An 18927-nucleotide genomic window follows, 5' to 3' on the forward strand; every position below is an offset into this window, starting at 1 on the left:
CCCTTAAGATATTTTCAAATGCTACTCATACATATTATAATTGTAAAAGAAAGTTAACCGTATTATTCCTAATGTCTTTAGGACAGTTGTTTTTTTTTTAATCATTCGTATCGGATAAACAAAGTAAACACATTTTACACATTTTAGGTATAACATAAAACATTGCAGCATAGAACTATAGTTAAATAATCAAAAATTACAGACTAAAGCATTATAATTGTCTTATTATTAAAACTAAAAATATGTAATCATGTTGTCGAACAAAATATACTAAATTGACAAATATCAAATTTCTTATACATGGTTTGAAATTAAAGTTTTTCAATTATATCACATTTCCCGAATGTATATTTTATGTCCAATAAAGGGAATTACCATATAAATAATACTTTGTACGAGAATAATAATAATTTAATTCCATTATTTTGAAACAAAAAAAATCAAAATCAAATTCGTTTTACATAACATTATATAATATAATATTGTAATAATAATTTGATCCTCAAAAGATAATGCATTAAATGAAAATTGGACGTGTCATACGATCCATAAAATCGAAAATAAACTCATAATTCATAATAATATAACAAATATCTAATAGAGAAAATTACACACTACAAATTATTATAATATACATAATCAAAATAATAATATCATGGACGACTTACGTTTGTGAATTCCGCCCGAAATCTATGTAACTAATTCAATTTAATTTTAAACAGACGAAGAAGAAGAACCAAGGGAACACGCGCACGAACACCTAGCTATACACGCACACATACACATACACATGCACACACACGATCGCGATATAATTTAATTTGATTTTCCGTTCGTCACTATATCATCCTGCAACAATAATAATATTATAATACCGACGCAGCGGCAGCAGCTGTCCTGCTGTACGACGAAAATAATAGGGTGAAAAAAAATTTCCGTATTGCCGACCCGGACGACAAATTTACAATAATATCAATCGAGACGAAATAAACTCGTATCATGTGCGCGGAGAAAATAATAAGGACTTGGACCGCGTGACACCAAGTACGTGCGTCGCGCTGCGCGTTGCTTGGCTTACTGTCGATGACGCCGAAGTCCGCCCCCGCCCCCGCCCCCTCCCCTATCCTCCCCATCGTCCAGCGGCGGCTGATACGGAGCGGCGTTCGTATATTATTATAGTATTCGTCGTCGCCGCCGCACAAAGCGTCTACCACCGTCATACAGGCCTAACGTCTCGTTTCCGTCGTCCTCTTCGCGGAGTTGACACTTAGGTGGAAGAAAAAAAAAACGTCTCGAAGAAAGTTTGACGACGAGACACGACCCCCCCGCATCCAGTAAACGACGGCTTCGTCCTCGTCGCGCGAATCGCGTAAAAATTACTGTTGTCGACATGTTATGCATACCAGGTAACTGCTGCAGGTATCAGCGCACTCACGGTATTCGATACCTAGACATCATAATATTATAATACCGGCTACAATATTATATATTTGCAGGGCGCCGATACGTTTTTTTCCGTATTTTACTGTCTTTTTTGTACCATAAAATCTACGGTACCGTAACGTTTGATGGTAACGTTTGTTTTCTATATCGTCAGAGTTATAGAACAGTATCCTAATGCAATATTCCATCCGAATTTTGGCCGACGTACTGATTAACGGACTTCATTAGTAACACACGAATAATGTGATAATATCATTAATAAAAAACTAAGCACCAACTTTGCACCCCCTTGAAACCTCTAAAGGGCGCTCTTGAATAGGCACCAATTTTTGGTTTGACTACAATGATGTTAAATTAAAAAATCTATAAACAATATTATTCCACCACGATCTATCATCGCTGTATCACATTTTTAGCACGTTAGAGATAAATTTTAATTTTAAAGATAAATATAATTTACTTAGTTTATTATAACATGATACTAACATACCTATGCATTAATTTAAAGGATCTATGACATAAGTCATCAAAACAGTTTTTAAGAATAAATAAATAATCAGTGAACGAAATGTAAAAACAAAAAATTTAAGATGAGTTTTTTGACTTTTCCTCAGAGTAAAACAATATGGCAATGTCATAAACTACAGTTCAGTTTATCATCAATTTCTAACCATTTTATGTAGATACAACATGCATTTTATGAAGGATTTTTACTACCTAAAAAGTATTTTCCAAGAAATTCTACATAGTAAATAAAACCAATATTTCCTCGTTTTGAATGGGATCCAAATCAATTTTTGAATAAATATATTATGTTAGCTCATATAAAGTGGCTAACACTCTTCATATATTTCAGTATTCCCCTCAAATGTGTCCGTCTTCGGGGATTTACAAAAAAAAGTTTTCCAGATTTACATGGTATATAGTAAATCTTCAGGCCACTGAAATATAGGAACATATTATTATTTCGATATATAAATAACTATTTTATCAATACTAAATATTATAGTACCTACCAATAGTTATAATGATTGAAATTCATGATTTAAAATTAATGATTGGTCAACTACCTATAATTATACACGATTTCAAAAATATATTATCCCTTTAAAAAATGTAATTTGTAAACAATCATCAATAAATATATAATAATAATAATTGTTTGAGTAATTTAGTACCTATAATTTTGTACTGTTTTAAATTAACTTATGACGAGAATTTATTGAGCGATCATAATTAATGTCATGAAAATAAAATGAAAACTTAATCATGTTATATATATATATATATATATATATATTATAATTAGGTATATTTATACTCAACGATATTATATGAGAAAGATACAGTTGGGGGAAAAATGACCCATGATATAAAAAGAAAATTGTGAAATAATTATAAGCTATGAAGGTTAACTGGACAAAATAAACAAGATGTTGTGTGTTACCCAAGAGACGGTAAAGATAATTTATCAAAGAATAGAATAAAGTTGCCCTGCTTGTGTAAATAAGCTTTAAAGCTATTAACATAATACAATTACATGAAGATAGTGTAACTTAGATGTGCACATCTAAGTTATACATATTATTTGACATAACATAAAATATAGTGCAACAGAATAAACTTTTAAAATAAAAATATCATTCATAATAATATATGTGTTTATCAGTGTAAAAAATAATGTTACCCAAAATGTCCAAATAGTGTATAAATCATGTTGCAGCCCGGAGAGATACTTGTGGTAGGGGACGGATACATAAATTATTTAATGTTGATAACACTTATCACATTTTTATACAACTGTTAAATCACACAAGTACCACATATCACCACGATCTGACACAATTTATAACTTTCAAGAATTCATAAATAAATTCCAAAAATGTTTTTATGAATTCTATTTCTTTAAAGCAATGAAATAAATAATATTTATTCTAGTCGTGTGCTCGTGTCGCGGTAATAGCTGTCGTATTCAGATTCTCAATAGTAAAATGTATTTTTTTAATTTTGTTCGCGAAACTTTATTTCGGTATTAAAAATTACTTAGGTGTCTTAAAATAATTAATCAACGAGGTTTGTGAGTGACGGTAAGTAAGGCGTGATCAATAAGAGCAGTGGATTAAATTGAATTTATTATACGCACTATCGTATATTATTATGTATTAAATTTTATTTTTGCCTAGAAATGTCGATCAAAATTCTAATCACGGCTCTTATAAATTATTAAAAAAAATAATTTCTAGACAATTTGAAAACGTTTAATGTGTAATATTATGATGATATTAGGTAATAGCCAATATGTGATATTAGTGATGATAATAATTAGTTATAGGTAAAGATGATATTAATAATGTAATTAATGCTATATAAAGACTGACAAATTATTGAAAAACGCTTTTAACAGAAAAAAATCATTTACTTTTAAGTAAAGTAAATTAAACCGTTAAGTGAACTCAGCTAATTATTATACTTAATAATTGTATTATAATATTATGTTAAAATTATAAGTTACATTTATTAGAAATTAAATGTATCAGAAATTCACTGAGTTAAGCTTTAATAGGTTATAATTAACTAATTCTAGAGAATTAAAAATTTTTCACCTTCGTATTGTAGCTCAAATCAAACAGTTATTTATACGATGTTCTTGTACTTAAAAATATGTCTACATATTTTTCCAAGGAATTGAAATTTAAGTTTAACATTTTAATAAACGGAGTTATTACTAAAACTGTCTTGATTTTAGAAAGATAATACTAATTTTCAATAGTATCCTAACTTGATAACCATAATTACATTTCTAATACTTATTTATCCTCGAAAATTATAATTTGTAAGTCTTATTATGTTTATTCAGTGAAAGTAAGTAGGTATTTAAAATGTAATGCCTGTGATTAAATTAATTATATTTCTATAACCAAATATTATTATGTAAAAATATGTGACTAATTCACATAACATAAAATTCGTTTAAAACAGTTATATTTTATGACTATTTCAAATGGCTTCCTTATGGGTGCTATAAATTATTATAATAATAAAATAGTTAAATAATAGTTTAATAATAGATTTAATAATATATATATATCATTTATATTATTATTATAAAAATTATGATGTTATTATTGAGTGTTCTCATTAAATAGACTTCGGTCCTACAAATTTAATAGCTGTAAAACAATGTATTAGCCATTGGGTTCATTCCATCTAAATTAATTTATTAATTTATTTTACTCCTTTAATTAAATAATTACTAAAATTTAACTAAATCGATATTATTTGTTATTGAATTTATTTTTTTATAGTGAATGTTAAATATAATAATAATACACATTTTATTAACTAGGTAATATTTATATATATAAATGTTGTATTGTGCAACAATTTGGTCTCCGAGAGTGGAGAGGAATATGACCCCGTAGATACGCCACTGATTGAAACAATGTAGAAACATACTTAAATGCTACTTAAATAATAAAAATTAAAAATATAGATGTTAATATTATTTGATACTAGGATAATAAACAGTCTACATTCATTCATTTAATATCATTTAAGAAAATATTTTTTTACTTAATTTTAAGCCATCAGTAATTACTAAACAAAAGTAAAAATGTGTAGATATAAATAAAATGTTAAACGAGTTTTAATTATAACTATAAATGTACTACAGATATAAGGTTTTAAAAAAGTTTAATCAAATGGAATGAAGTGATACCCCACAAAATTGTTAATTTTATATACTATAAACTATTCATCTCATATAAACTTTAAAGAGGTAGGTACTTATAAATAAGTACTACTCGTTAAGATTTAAATTTGTATATTTAGGTGCTCAGAAAAATACCTTGCTTTGGAATAAAAAATTTAAAATGTATGGTGTCATTAAATAACTAAAATATTTAAAACATTTAATCGATATAGAATTAATTGTAAAAATATAATTTTTTTTTAAATGTTCTATTTTAATATATTTAAAAAAAAAATGTCGTACTGTAATAATTTCGAACAGGATTGTCCTTGGGGGTGTAACCATAGCTTAAGCTTGGAATTCTTAAGACACTGTAAAATGACTACAATACAATATTTACCGTTTTCGATAGGCGTCCATGCCACTGAACTCAGTGACACAATAGATAATTTTACGATAATTGAGTTGAGAGGAAGCTCATTAATTTCACAAACCATTATGACGATTTGGAAAGTGGACATTTTTATTTTAATGGATCGCTTTTGGTAAAGTAATAATACTGCAATACCTGAGCAGCTGAGCACAGTTTTTATTAAGACTTTTTATTATTACTTTGTAACTGTTTCCAATGTGGTTTTGCATTTTTTTCTGTTAATTTCTTGTGTCCCAAATATCGGAAAACATGTAGTTATTAAATTAAATTTCAATTATATAAAATAAACAAATTGTACCTCTGTTAAAAAACCAAAATACTTGAAATTCTATATGTGTCTGTAATTATTATAATTAACTCAATAATTCAAATAATAATATGAAGAAACCTATATTAAAAACAGTTATAATAGTGAATGTACCCAGAATGTAATAATATAACAAAAATATCCAGGTATACAAGTTAAAGCGTGAAAAATTATTTTTTAATTTTCTAGAATATTCAGCAATCCAATATTATACAATAAATTCAACAACCACAAGTCTAGATAAATATTACCATTGTACAGATGAATTTATCTTTTGAATACAAAGTACACCAAGTGTAGTCAGAATTTATAACTACAGAAATTGTGGTTATATCATAGAGGTCTCATAAAATCTTCAAAATCTTTAATTTCACTACGAATTTATTCTGATTTATTTGTGTAATTTATATTTTATATTAATAACTGGAAGACTGAGTTTCTCCGCGATAGGTGTACAAGTCAATCACCCTTTCGGCCTCTCCTTGGTTTCTAATTTCACTAAAACCACTTAATTATTTTTTTATTAATGTGCTTTATTATTTAATACTGCATATTTTTAATTTCTCGGTCAGAAATTATAAATTCATTAATTATTATCTATACTAAAATATCAAAAAGAAAATTGTATTATAATAATAATATACATTGTGATAATTTATACATTTGATTTATTTCAAAATTATTATTATGTATACCGTAATATTTTATGGTAGGCTATAGATATGTACCTAACAGTTTAGTTTTTCCATTTTTTTTAGTATCAAACGTAAATAATATACAAAATATACTCGCTACAATGTACTTAAAACCCAAGAGTATTTGAAATATTATTGTTATTGTTTTTGTTTATTATTATAAAATGTATATTTAAAATGTGTCAATTACTAATTTTAATAATTTTAATAGAATGCATAATATAATTGTACTAATGATTTATGAAAATATGTGTTCTAGACTTCTGGTACTGGTGACAAAGACTGATCATCAGTCTACGCTCGTCGTTTATAGTAGTCGCGGTCGTCCGCACGTAAAGCATTCTACATTCACGTCGCATATCTTCTACGCAAAATTATGAACACGAGTAAAGAATCTCCAAATATATCTAACAATCTAACGAAACAGACGGCCAACGTTGCTCACTCCACACCTGAAAAAAATAAAAACGAATTCTCACCTTGTCCTTGATCGAGCTTAAACGACACAAAACATCATATAAATTGACACACCGGAGGTAAGACAATGAATATATTAATCGGAAAACTTCTCTAAAGTAAAAATGCTCTCTATTCCTAGAAATTACAGGGATTCTTATTCGCATCGCGTGTTTTCTATACGCAAACTATGGACACGAGACCCAGTAAAAAATCATCTTGAAACATATCTAATTATCTAACGTCACATGGATAAAAAGAACCATCAGTGTTACTGCTACTCATTACATGAAAATAGTAAAAACAAATTTTCACGTATATCGGACCTAAATTTTTTAAAATATTATAAAAATCGACAAACCTCTCAAAGGCTTATAATCTAAGCTAAAAATTCTATCTACTCTTGTACAGACACATTTTTCATCCTCCATTATTATAAACAGTTGTGGTCGTTTGGGGTTATTATGTCAAACGACATAATATATATATAGGGGAAAGTGGGGTATTACCGTATGTGGGTCAAAACCGTATAATCAGGATTTTTTCAATAATTGATATCATGGAAAAAAACTGAACACACTGATTTGAAACTTTTTGTTTGTTTATTTATTGAATATGATAATGCGCGTGTTTTGATATCACATATTGGAAAAATATTATTTGAAGTGTTTAATAATAAATTATTAAAATAATTGCAAATATTTAACAAATAAAAAATAGTAATAAAATGTTTTTATTATTATTCAATACCTTATTAAGACGTGTAATTTTCATTTCTAATTTGGATACATTCATTTATCTATACTTAAAGTTTTTTATAAAGCTCGATTTATTTTATTAGTCTTGTTGGGGCAAAATAGTATAATTATACCTCAGGAATTACTTACGGTTTTACAACAAGTGTGGACCCAGTAGCCATACGTGTTAGGCGCCACTGACCTAGGCCTAGGCTAACACAGTCTCCGCTCAGAATCGCTACATACAAAAAAATATTTCTAACAATTTACAGCAATATATTTTATACATCATACATTTGGTTATACATTTAGCCAGTCTGCAGACGGCTGGATGTCAGATCAGCTGCTGCTGACGTTCGAAACGTCTCGAAAATCTGTGAAAACTGACAGACGTGTCAGCAGTGCATCTCCGTAGAGACGTCGGCCGACAGATGGACGCGTGGACACGTCATCAGACGGCAGACGCCGCAACAAAACATGCGGCGTACAAACCATTTTGTCTGGTGCCAGATCGTCGACGCGTCGTTCAACCGGCCGCTGGTACTGTCAGCGGACAACGTCATCGTCGATCCGTCCGCGGTCCTAAAGACGCCGCCGTCAACGTCGGAAGTCCTGCGGTGGCTAGCGGACTGCCAAGTCCTGGCCGGACGCGACGCCGACGTGGACAGGAGGCGGTGGTCTTCCGCCAGGAACGTTGCGTTGCAGTCGGAACTGGAACCGGGGACAGCTGTCGGCGTCTGCAGCGCGCGGTCCACCCACAACGTTCCTGGCGTACTCAGTATAAATATGCACTCATTTCAAATATAAAAAAATATATTTTAGATTCTGAGCAGAGCGAAAGAATGTACTGGTTTTACAATGATGTGTGTCAATGTTAGTCAACCGCTCTGTTGTACAGTAGTTGTCGAGTATATATTTAAAAACTTAAAAAGTTACATTTTGTAAAAAATTACATGATTTAATGGTGAAACCATAGAAGCTTAATCCTACGGTACTGCCCCGCCTTCCCCTATAGTCCAAGTGTTCTAATCAAAAATATTAAGAATAATTTAAAACACTCCATGATACATACTGAACAAAGCACTTCAAACTGAATTCAAGCTACCTCCAATCAAACGCCATCGAAGTATAATATTATGTAATATACTTTCAATAAACTTTTTGTCCAAATAAGACATGTCATGAATGTATACAAGTAGATAACAAGCCTATCTTTCATTGGCTCAAATCTGGACGCTCCCATTATGTTTGTTTAAAATAAAAAAAGTTAATTTAATAATTTATCATAATATACTTAAATAATAAAGAGAAAATACACAAATTTTAATCACTATTTCTATTAGATATATAATATAATTAATTTACTACTTATTTATAATAATTATAAAAATGGCTATATTTGTGTATAATGACAATAAAATATGTAACAGGTATATTCTATCACTAAATTTTGATGACTAATAATCAGAAAAACTTAAATTGTAATTTTAAAAAAGAAAATAAATATTGGATTCAATAATATATAAGATTTAGTTTGTATGAAAGGATTTATTCGTCTAAACTACGATTTTAGTATCAGTAAAAAACATTTTAAAATTCAGGGTAGTAATCATTAGATATAATTTATATTTATTTCCACTGTTTTATAAAGGTATTTTATAATAACATAATTATAAAACAATTTACTATCTGTAGAGTTTAATAACAATAATTGTAATTAAAAGAACTTGTTTTAAATGTAATTTCTTACCTACGTTTCAAATTTAACTTTAAATATTTAATTCATACACTTTGTGTTTTAAACGGTTTGTACATTTAATGTAAAGTAAGAAACTAAATATTATGTTATCGTATAGTGAACTATAAAATAATATTGTATAATTAGTAATCACCAACCATATCTAGACTTAGTTTTATGAATATTTAATGTTAGGTGTAATTGAATTAAATGTTAAAACCATTATCAAGATCACAAAACAAGATGTCGAGTAAGACTGTTTATGACCAAAATTGTATTCTTAAAACAAACGTAAAACCAACAAACAGTGGGAAATCAAACGTTAATTTTAGACTTCATAATTTATATTATAGTCTTTCATTATTTGACGGTAAAAACATTGCCATTGCCGATTCCATCCATGTAGTTAAAATTATATAAATACTAAAAATAGATGATATTTTTTGTAGCTTTGTATCCAACACGTGTTAGATTCTAGATGGTTTGTGTTGAGTCGAATAGGTTTGAAAGAATTAATTATGTCATCATTTTACACGTTTCCAAACGACAGTGTTGACTTCAATATGACGCGTTTCATCATTTGCCATAATTTACCCCAAATTGTGTTTAGCCTTAGGTATATTATAATAATAATAGTATTAGGGATTGCATTTTCTCTTGATTTTCTTTTCCGTGCATTTAATAATTACAATCATGGCAACATCCTAAATCGGAAAGTAAAAATAGTATAATAGCTACAACCAAATTTTCTTTTAGAAAAAAATTAATAATTGATATCAGAAGAAATTTGGTTTTTGGGAAAATATTATCTCAAACTATAATACTCAACAATAGTTCTATTTAAATATTTAATTTTATTGTTTATTCACACAAAGCCGTGTGCTGCATTAATATGACACAAAACAATTACTTACAAATCAAGTTAATAAATAAATAAGTTGATTAATTAAAATTTGTTGTTTACTATAAAATGTATAACTATCAATGTATTTAATTAATGTTAATAATCTGTATAGATACATAATATATATTTTAAACACGTTAAACAAATATATGGTTACAAATTGTAACAGTGAAAAATATACGTCATAAAAGTAGTAATTAAGGTAACAAACGTAAACAGTTGGTATACAACACGACATTCAAATTGAATGTACATTTATCATACACCATAATCAAAATTATTTTTGCATGCCATATAATCGATAACCAACCAATCATATGAACTAATTATTATTCTGCATAAATCCAGTATAGGTACCTACTTAGTAGGTACTTAAATCGGCCATCGGATATAGTAGATGGTACACTAAATGCACTAAATGAGGTAGTAGAAAATATTCATAAACGCGATACATTTCTGAATGGTTTTGTTCTAACATTGTGTCCACGCTTTGACCAAAGTTCAACGTAATATTTATTTTATTTTTTATTTTGAAGTTATAAAATATCGATGAAGATAATTATAAAAAAAAAAATGCAAAACCGTAAAGATAATTTTTAATTTAAAAATATTTTATTTAAATTATCATCAGTTCAATGGCTACATAGGTACTATTAATTAAAAATAAAATCCAATGAAGCATAATAATTGATTTATGGCAAATAAATGTGCGTATAAAAATTATAATTTTGTGAGTTTTATAACATCAAAAATAGTTATAGCTAATAATGGAATCAAAAGTAAAATAATAAAAAGTATTATATAAACTTTATTATTGAATATTCCGTATAATATATTATTATTATATAAAATGTGGTGAAATATAGGTATAATTTTTATTAAACCAAGTACAGTACAAAATTGAAAAAAAAAAAGAATAAATAATTGTATAACCAGTATTGTCATATTATATCGTACCTATACTTTATATTATTAATTTATAATTTGTTATTTTTTTCCACATAACTATATTAATTTGTTTCATTTCGTCAACCTCAAAATGAACAACAACATTATGGACTGTATAGATGATAATACGATATGCGTACTTGTAAATGCTAGTACATATTATATTATTAATACATAATGATGTTAAAATACTACAGTTTTTTGTTGTTATTGTTGTATAATACCGTATTGTACCATTACTATACCGTATAAAACTTTGTATTACATTAAACTATTGGAAATTGAACACATATTATGATCAATTTTAAAATGGATATTTAATTTCACAAAACATTTTAAAAATCAAAATTAAGCAACCATTATTTTAGAGTAAATTAATATTTTAATTCATGCTAGCAGTCCTGATATACCTAGTGACTAGAAATAATTTTAATTTAAAATAGTATAGTTAGAATTCATAGAAAATTATATTCTTAATAAATATCAAATTAATTTTCCAATAACATTAACTAATTTGTTTTGCTCATCGTTTTGTGTATAATACCACTGACTAGAATCTCGTATAATATTCAATATTAAACCACGCTCTATAATACAAACTCACACCTGTAGAAAATATACACGATACGATTGCAACAATTGCGTGTCGTTGAACAATGATTTCGCGTATACAATCGAAATAAAATAATAATATAAATCCCAAACAATGAATTATACGCACTATGACAGATGACTAAAAACTATAAACGGCCAACGAGGTGTACGTGTGCAATCGAGAGGCTGTACCACCGGTACACTACCACTGTCGACATATTGTGTTTAGGAGCTCGCGATTTATGGGCGAAACGTTTACGGTATTTTTCCGACCACGGTAACGTCGACGTGCTCGGAAAAAGTCGCTAAAAACCCATTACGAGAAAAACTATAAGTCACGAATTTATATTTCCGGACAGCTTTTGTGTCATACAGAAATATTGAACGCCGCCATAATTTATTTTATTCATAATAATTCCATGGCCGTGATCGATTACACATTGAACGTTATTACATCAATCTAGAACCGACGAGTATGTAGACCATTGTTTTATTTGACAATAATTGTATGAACATTTTCTTTTTGATCACCACCACAATGTTATTATTTGTTCTACAAAAATTGTTACTTATAAAAACATCTTAAGGTCGTAGATCAGTTGGAACGTCGTATACGCACGATTAATGTGACCTATAATTATAGTCGATTCAATCGGAACCTAATATTATTGTATTTAAAATAAGTGTGGAGCTTTGTGTTAAATTAAATCACGTGCAGCCCAAAAGTTATGTATACACACAATTTGTTTTGAAAAACAAAAAAAAAACCATTCCATTTCGAGTATAAAGTATATCAAATTTAAAGCTAGAATATAATAGGGAGTAAATAAAGTATAAAAGAGTTTATTCGATTCAAATAATTTAAAAACCCTGATCATTAAGCTTGAATTTCTAAGAAACGAATACATTTCGTGGTGGTTAAAAGTTCTGATATAATATTTTACCTATAGGTACCTATTATTTATTAAGCTATACCTACGTCTAATCCATAATGTATCGAACTTGATTCGGTGACGTTTCTTCTTTTAGAGAATTCGATGCTGGAACTTCGGAGTATAATAATTACGTAGCATCATAATTCATTACCTACCTACCTACAATATAAAATAAATCATTTTTTTTTGCATTTTTATGCCATATAATTTATTTCAATTAATCGATATTTGTTTGCTATTTTTTTGAATAATTTTTTCATATTTTTTTATATGAATAAATATTTTTAAAAAATGTCTTTTAATCGAACAACTAATGATAACATATTATGCATAATATGACTAGATCTCAACATTGAGCTGACAAGAGATGCACTTAATTTATATATCAACGGAACTAAGTATTTGAAATTATAGATTAGATTTAAGGGAATAATACTGCTATGTTTGATAAACTTACAATTTACGCATCGATACACGCTGATGTTTGAATTCTTGCGGTTAATTGTAATTAATATGCCAGACTGTATAATTGTATGTATAGACCAAATTACAATTCCGTCTATGACTATGACCACACATAACTATATTTGGTTCAATTATTAAATATTATTGGTTTTTTTTTCAAGAATTATTAGCTCAAGAAGTTAGTAATTTAATTATCGGTTATTAGTAGTTACTTATTAGTAATAATTCTTTATTTATTTTAGGTCTATGTTTTAAAAAAACAAAGATTTTACTGAAATCTTTGGTTCACTGGAAAGGACGTCTCAAATTTGAAAAATTATTGACTAACCTCAAATAATCCTAGTCTAGGTTTTTCCAAAACCAACCAAGGTTTTATTGAAATATGACGTGTTTATATGAAATATCTTTGTTGAGTTTCAGATAATATTTTCTGAAAAACAAAAAATAAAAATAAAATCAATAATTTCTTTGCTTGGATCCGACCTTCATATAAAAAAATTTCTTAACCCGTTAGCAATAAATAATATACTTATAGAGTTGTTTTATAAGCTAATTCATTATTTTATAAACTTACTTAATAAATACATTTTATAAATTAATCATCAGATTATGAAATATTAACCGGTCATACTGATACGTAATATTATAAATTATAATTACACTCTTTTAGTTAGTTATACTCTGTTTCAAAATAGGACATACCGGGAGGCAGCACGCATCTCCTAAAAAGTACCACCGGTCACGAAGAGCGCACTCAGAAATTAATGTAGTTAAACAATATATATTTACATGATAGATATATTTTTTTTTTATTTCGATATCTATATAATTTTGTAGGTACACTGAGAACGCTAGATATACTTCGTCATATGGTGAACAGTTAATTTTTTGGTGATAAACTGTGGGTATCACTCTGGAGACCAGTTTCTAATTTCTATACGGAGTTGAGTAATCTGTATATCTTAAACCGTGATATTAACAAAGGACAATTTTTTAATCAGACATTGTAAAAACAATAACTTAACGCTAATAAGATCAATTAAAATGCATAAAAATTACAAAATCCTGATTATCGAGCCACAATACGCCGACGGTCAAACATCACAAATAATTATTGTAAACAATTTGAAATCAGTGTACACGTCTTGTCGGATAACTTCGAACGGCCACTATCGTGCAAGGTCGGTGTCACATTTTCAGCAAGAGTGGGGGAAATTGGCCTCGGGACAGGGCATCGGTCGTTATGCGTAAAAGCGGTATGTTCTCTTTTGAAACATAGTATAGACGTATAGTTAATAATAGCTGACGTAAACACATAGTCTTCTGAACCTGGTGTTGGTGGTTAAATTATCAAACTTTATTCATAAAAAAAGCACTTGCTGACCCAAGTCCAGTTCAAACGATCTAATACACACTGTAGAATGTAATTATTGAATAAGTATTACCTATTTACATACCATGCCTTACATTATTTATTACTCATCTTGAAGATAGTTTTCTAAGACACCGCAATATTTTATCAAACTTCTCTAGTCTGTTTCCAAGTTAATCAAAAGCCCCAGATGAAACATCTTGCGCAAAATATTTTCCTCGAATATTTGCCTGAAATTTGGATAAGGGAGGTACACACATTTGGCTGCTGTGAATTTTACGACGGGATATTTAGAATTCTCTCTACGCTATCCCTATATAGTTAAGTATCTATCAACTATTAACTATAATGGCTGGCGGCTACACTACCGGAGTAATCACATCAAAGATAATTGGCTACATTAGGGCGACTCGAGACGTATTGAAGGTCAACGATGGACGACGTCCGTCTGAATGGACTGTCTTCCACTAATATGTATCGGGATGTCAACTTGGAAGTTCACCAAATATTGGAATATTCTTTTCGGTACCTCATCGTGTGAGCTTGTTATAAAATGTATTATATTCTATTAAAATAATAATTAATAATAATTATATACCTAACTTCGTATGATGATTGACAAAAATTAAATTTTAAGGTCTAATTGACTGAATTATTTGAGAGAAAATGTAATTTATCTATTGTCTTTGAAGGAAATGTCCGCAGTAGAAATTATGAATTTTACAAAGACGTGGACAGCGAGAGTAAATTGAATATACAATTATTTAATTAGTAGATAGTATTTCACAGGCAGCTTAATCAAATTATCTAAGAAGATCAATAATAATAACGTCTTTCAGTTTATTATTATACATTTTATTGTATAAACTTAATACAATGCATACTCGTGTGTAATTATTTCTCAGATTAGCAGTTGTAATAGTTAAGTATATACGAGTATGATATTATTATTCTAATTTATATTTAATATTTTGTATATTCTAATAATAAAATATTATTATTAGTACTTCATCCGTGTTAATGTTCGTAATGTATGTAAATTAATTAATAAATAACTTAGTATTACAGCTGTAGTTGTTTCTTTGCAAATATATTGTTGTTGTTGTTGTTGTTGTTGTTGTTGTTGTTGTTGTTGTTGTTGTTGTTGTTGTTGTTGTTGTTGTTGTTGTTGTTGTTGTTGTTGTTGTTGTTGTTGTTGTTGTTGTTGTTGTTGTTGTTGTTGTTGTTGTTGTTGTTGTTGTTGTTGTTGTTGTTGTTGTTGTTGTTGTTGTTGTTGTTGTTGTTGTTGTTGTTGTTGTTGTTGTTGTTGTTGTTGTTGTTGTTGTTGTTGTTGTTGTTGTTGTTGTTGTTGTTGTTGTTGTTGTTGTTGTTGTTGTTGTTGTTGTTGTTGTTGTTGTTGTTGTTGTTGTTGTTGTTGTTGTTGTTGTTGTTGTTGTTGTTGTTGTTGTTGTTGTTGTTGTTGTTGTTGTTGTTGTTACCACATTGGTCAGCAATTTTGTGGCAAAGACCCATGGCTGACAAATAAAAACGTTGAAGCAATATTAAAAATAATATTTTAATCATATTGCTCTGGAAATATTGTGACCCCATTGGTCAACAAGATTGTAACAATTATCTGCCAATATTTGTAATATTGCTGAGATATGTTTATTTTGTGTTTAAATATCGTTATTATTATACATATTAGTTATTATTTTAGTAATTTTAATAACAAAAAATAATAATATATGATCATCATCACTTAACGTAATATTGTTTTGATTTCGTCGTTGATGATTTATTGAGAGGTCTGACTTGACTGTCTCAAATCTCAATAGTCACTGGATATTTGGATCAATCAAATAACTTTGAAATCTGTATTCATAACAGTCATTCTACCGATCCAGTCTAAAATACTCATTTAGTGGCCTATTAATAATACATTGTTATAATATTATCTAATTAAAAAGTAATTGTATTATAAAATTTACAGCTTGAAAAGTTTCAGAACGATTAGGCCGTGCATACGGATGAACATCACTATAATATACAAAATAATCTCTCTTTTCTGTACAAATGGCTATTTTTGAATTAATATTAAATATGATTACACGGGGTCAATAAAAATAACATGAAAATAAAATGTGATATGATAATTATGCATTATACTTGAGCATCAATGGTAGGTACCTATTAATTGTGTTTTTATTGTTAGAACATATAATTTTAGGTTAATTAGTCGTAAAAACGTATTCGTGCTTATTTGGATTCGGCTTTAGTAGAACATATGTGTACAACTTGAAACATAAAACATGTTTTCAGTAAATACACAAAACCAATGATACCTATATAAGTATTTTTTTAAATAATTTATAAAAAAAAATGTTAGGTACATTCATAGAAAAGTGTAATCAGAAATTAGTTTTGGAAAAAAACAATATTATGTTGGTACTTACATACAAAGTTGTATAATCTTGCTTGCATGCACGTATGTCAGTTTCATTATTGTTTTAAATGTCGTTTGTGACATAATCATAAATTTACATGAAGAAGTAATTTCGATTCAATTAAAATAATTAAATTGTCATAGTTTATTTAAATAGTGTATGTATATTCTGTCTATTTATTCTTATTTATTGATGCTGAAATGTTTTCCCGTTCATAATAGTACCTATTAATAGCATATAAATTACAAACTTGTACCAAACAAAGTTGACCATGCATTGAAAGTTCGAAGTAGAACGTATTTTAAGGTCGAAGGTGAAATTTAGTATATATACATAAATAATATTTCTATTCTTTAGGTTACTGGTTTTTACCAAATACGACACCGATTTATATTTTTTACACGAGCTTATAGATTAAAACTTGATGCTTTGATGAGAGGAGTTACATGGGTTCCCTCCAAATGTTGTCCACTACTCCGGTTATATAAACTTTGAATGCTTATAAGTTATAACTAATGAACTACTTGTCCGAAAATTGATCTTTATAGATTGGTGGAATAATATTCTGCTTAGAAATATAAAAAAATACATGTTGTCAAAAAGTATACATATAACTTAAAAAATGATAATCGTAAAAATAATCATTTTTTTTTTTTTGAGAAGTGTTATTATGAAATGACATGAAATTTTATAAATAAAGAACACAGAAAAAAATTACTATAATTAATCCAAACAAATGTAGTAGGAGAAATTAAGATTTTAAAAGGGAAGAAACGGAAGTTAGGAGAAGTAATGATTGTTAACAACAATATGGCAAGAAAATACGTGGTATTACGTGGTATAAAATAAACACGCGGGGTTGACGACCTATTTCAATGAACGAAGGGACGCGGCTGGTAGTACCGGTAGCTGGTTCCTTTATAGGGACGACTATTCAGTGGTCCGTTATACGACCTAATATCCCTCGACGACTCGATATGTGTTTGTGTACAGGTGTTGATTTAAGAGGGACTATAAGTAAGTGTACATATGAGTGTGTGTGTGTGTGTGTTTTACAATTGTGATTTTTGTATTTTCTTGAAAGGAGTATGCGTAAAATCGTCCTACTACTGTATTATACCTATCTAATGTCATTCGGACAGTCCATGTTATATATGTATAAATAATTGATCACTGACCTTATGCGACGGTGTTTGTAATAATTCTCTGCATCTGGTTTGTGTTTCTCCGGGGTAGTGTTCGACGGTCGGTATCACGGCGACAATATATGTATTTTGATTCGCAAGGCTTACAATATATTATGTTTGTAACGCTCCTTCCTGGAGCCTCGTAATAAGAACCCGTATTTTAACTATTGTGATTGTGACTATTATCGTATGCTCTTGAAAGTCCCTACATTCACGGCAATCGTACACAGTCGACGGCTAACCGAATGTAATTTAAGTTATCGAGCACTTAAGGTTATGCTTATGTATTATAAATAAATTAATGTAATTATGTGATACTTATGATAATATTATGAACTAGGTTTTGCTCATAGAAATCTCTACACTCGCAGCAATCGTACACAGTCGACGGCTAACCGAATGTAATTTAAGTTATGGAGCACTTAAAATTATGCTTAAATATTCTAAATAATCCATTGTATGGACTGGCCATTTTCACGAATTCTATTATTTAATGATCTACTCGGTATTGATAATCCGATTTTTGTTTATCTAACTCTACAATTCCTAAAAACAGGTTTAAAACTAGATATCATAGTCTTAAAATGGAAATCATT

At 28.6% G+C, this 18927-nt stretch overlaps 2 protein-coding genes across 2 annotated transcripts in view; both read right to left on the reverse strand.

Moving 5' to 3' along the window:
- LOC100574734 (LHFPL tetraspan subfamily member 1 protein) overlaps positions 1 to 1070 on the reverse strand; it is a 266810-nt gene extending 265740 nt beyond the window's left edge. The window contains exon 1 of the mRNA XM_003245649.4: positions 669 to 1070. The gene's annotated coding sequence lies outside the window, so the exon portion shown is untranslated. The remainder of the gene's footprint in view (positions 1 to 668) is intronic.
- A 14768-nt stretch (positions 1071 to 15838) lies between these two features.
- LOC115033552 (ataxin-8) lies at positions 15839 to 16192 on the reverse strand (the record flags this gene model as incomplete). The annotated part of the gene is made up of 1 exon (XM_029486318.1): positions 15839 to 16192. A coding segment is annotated over one exon (354 nt), but the record flags the coding sequence as incomplete, so codon positions are not given.
- Between the last annotated feature and the right edge of the window lie 2735 nt (positions 16193 to 18927).

The sequence above is a fragment of the Acyrthosiphon pisum genome, chromosome A1, assembly GCF_005508785.2.
Source record: "Acyrthosiphon pisum isolate AL4f chromosome A1, pea_aphid_22Mar2018_4r6ur, whole genome shotgun sequence".
Taxonomy (NCBI): Eukaryota; Metazoa; Arthropoda; class Insecta; order Hemiptera; family Aphididae; genus Acyrthosiphon; species Acyrthosiphon pisum.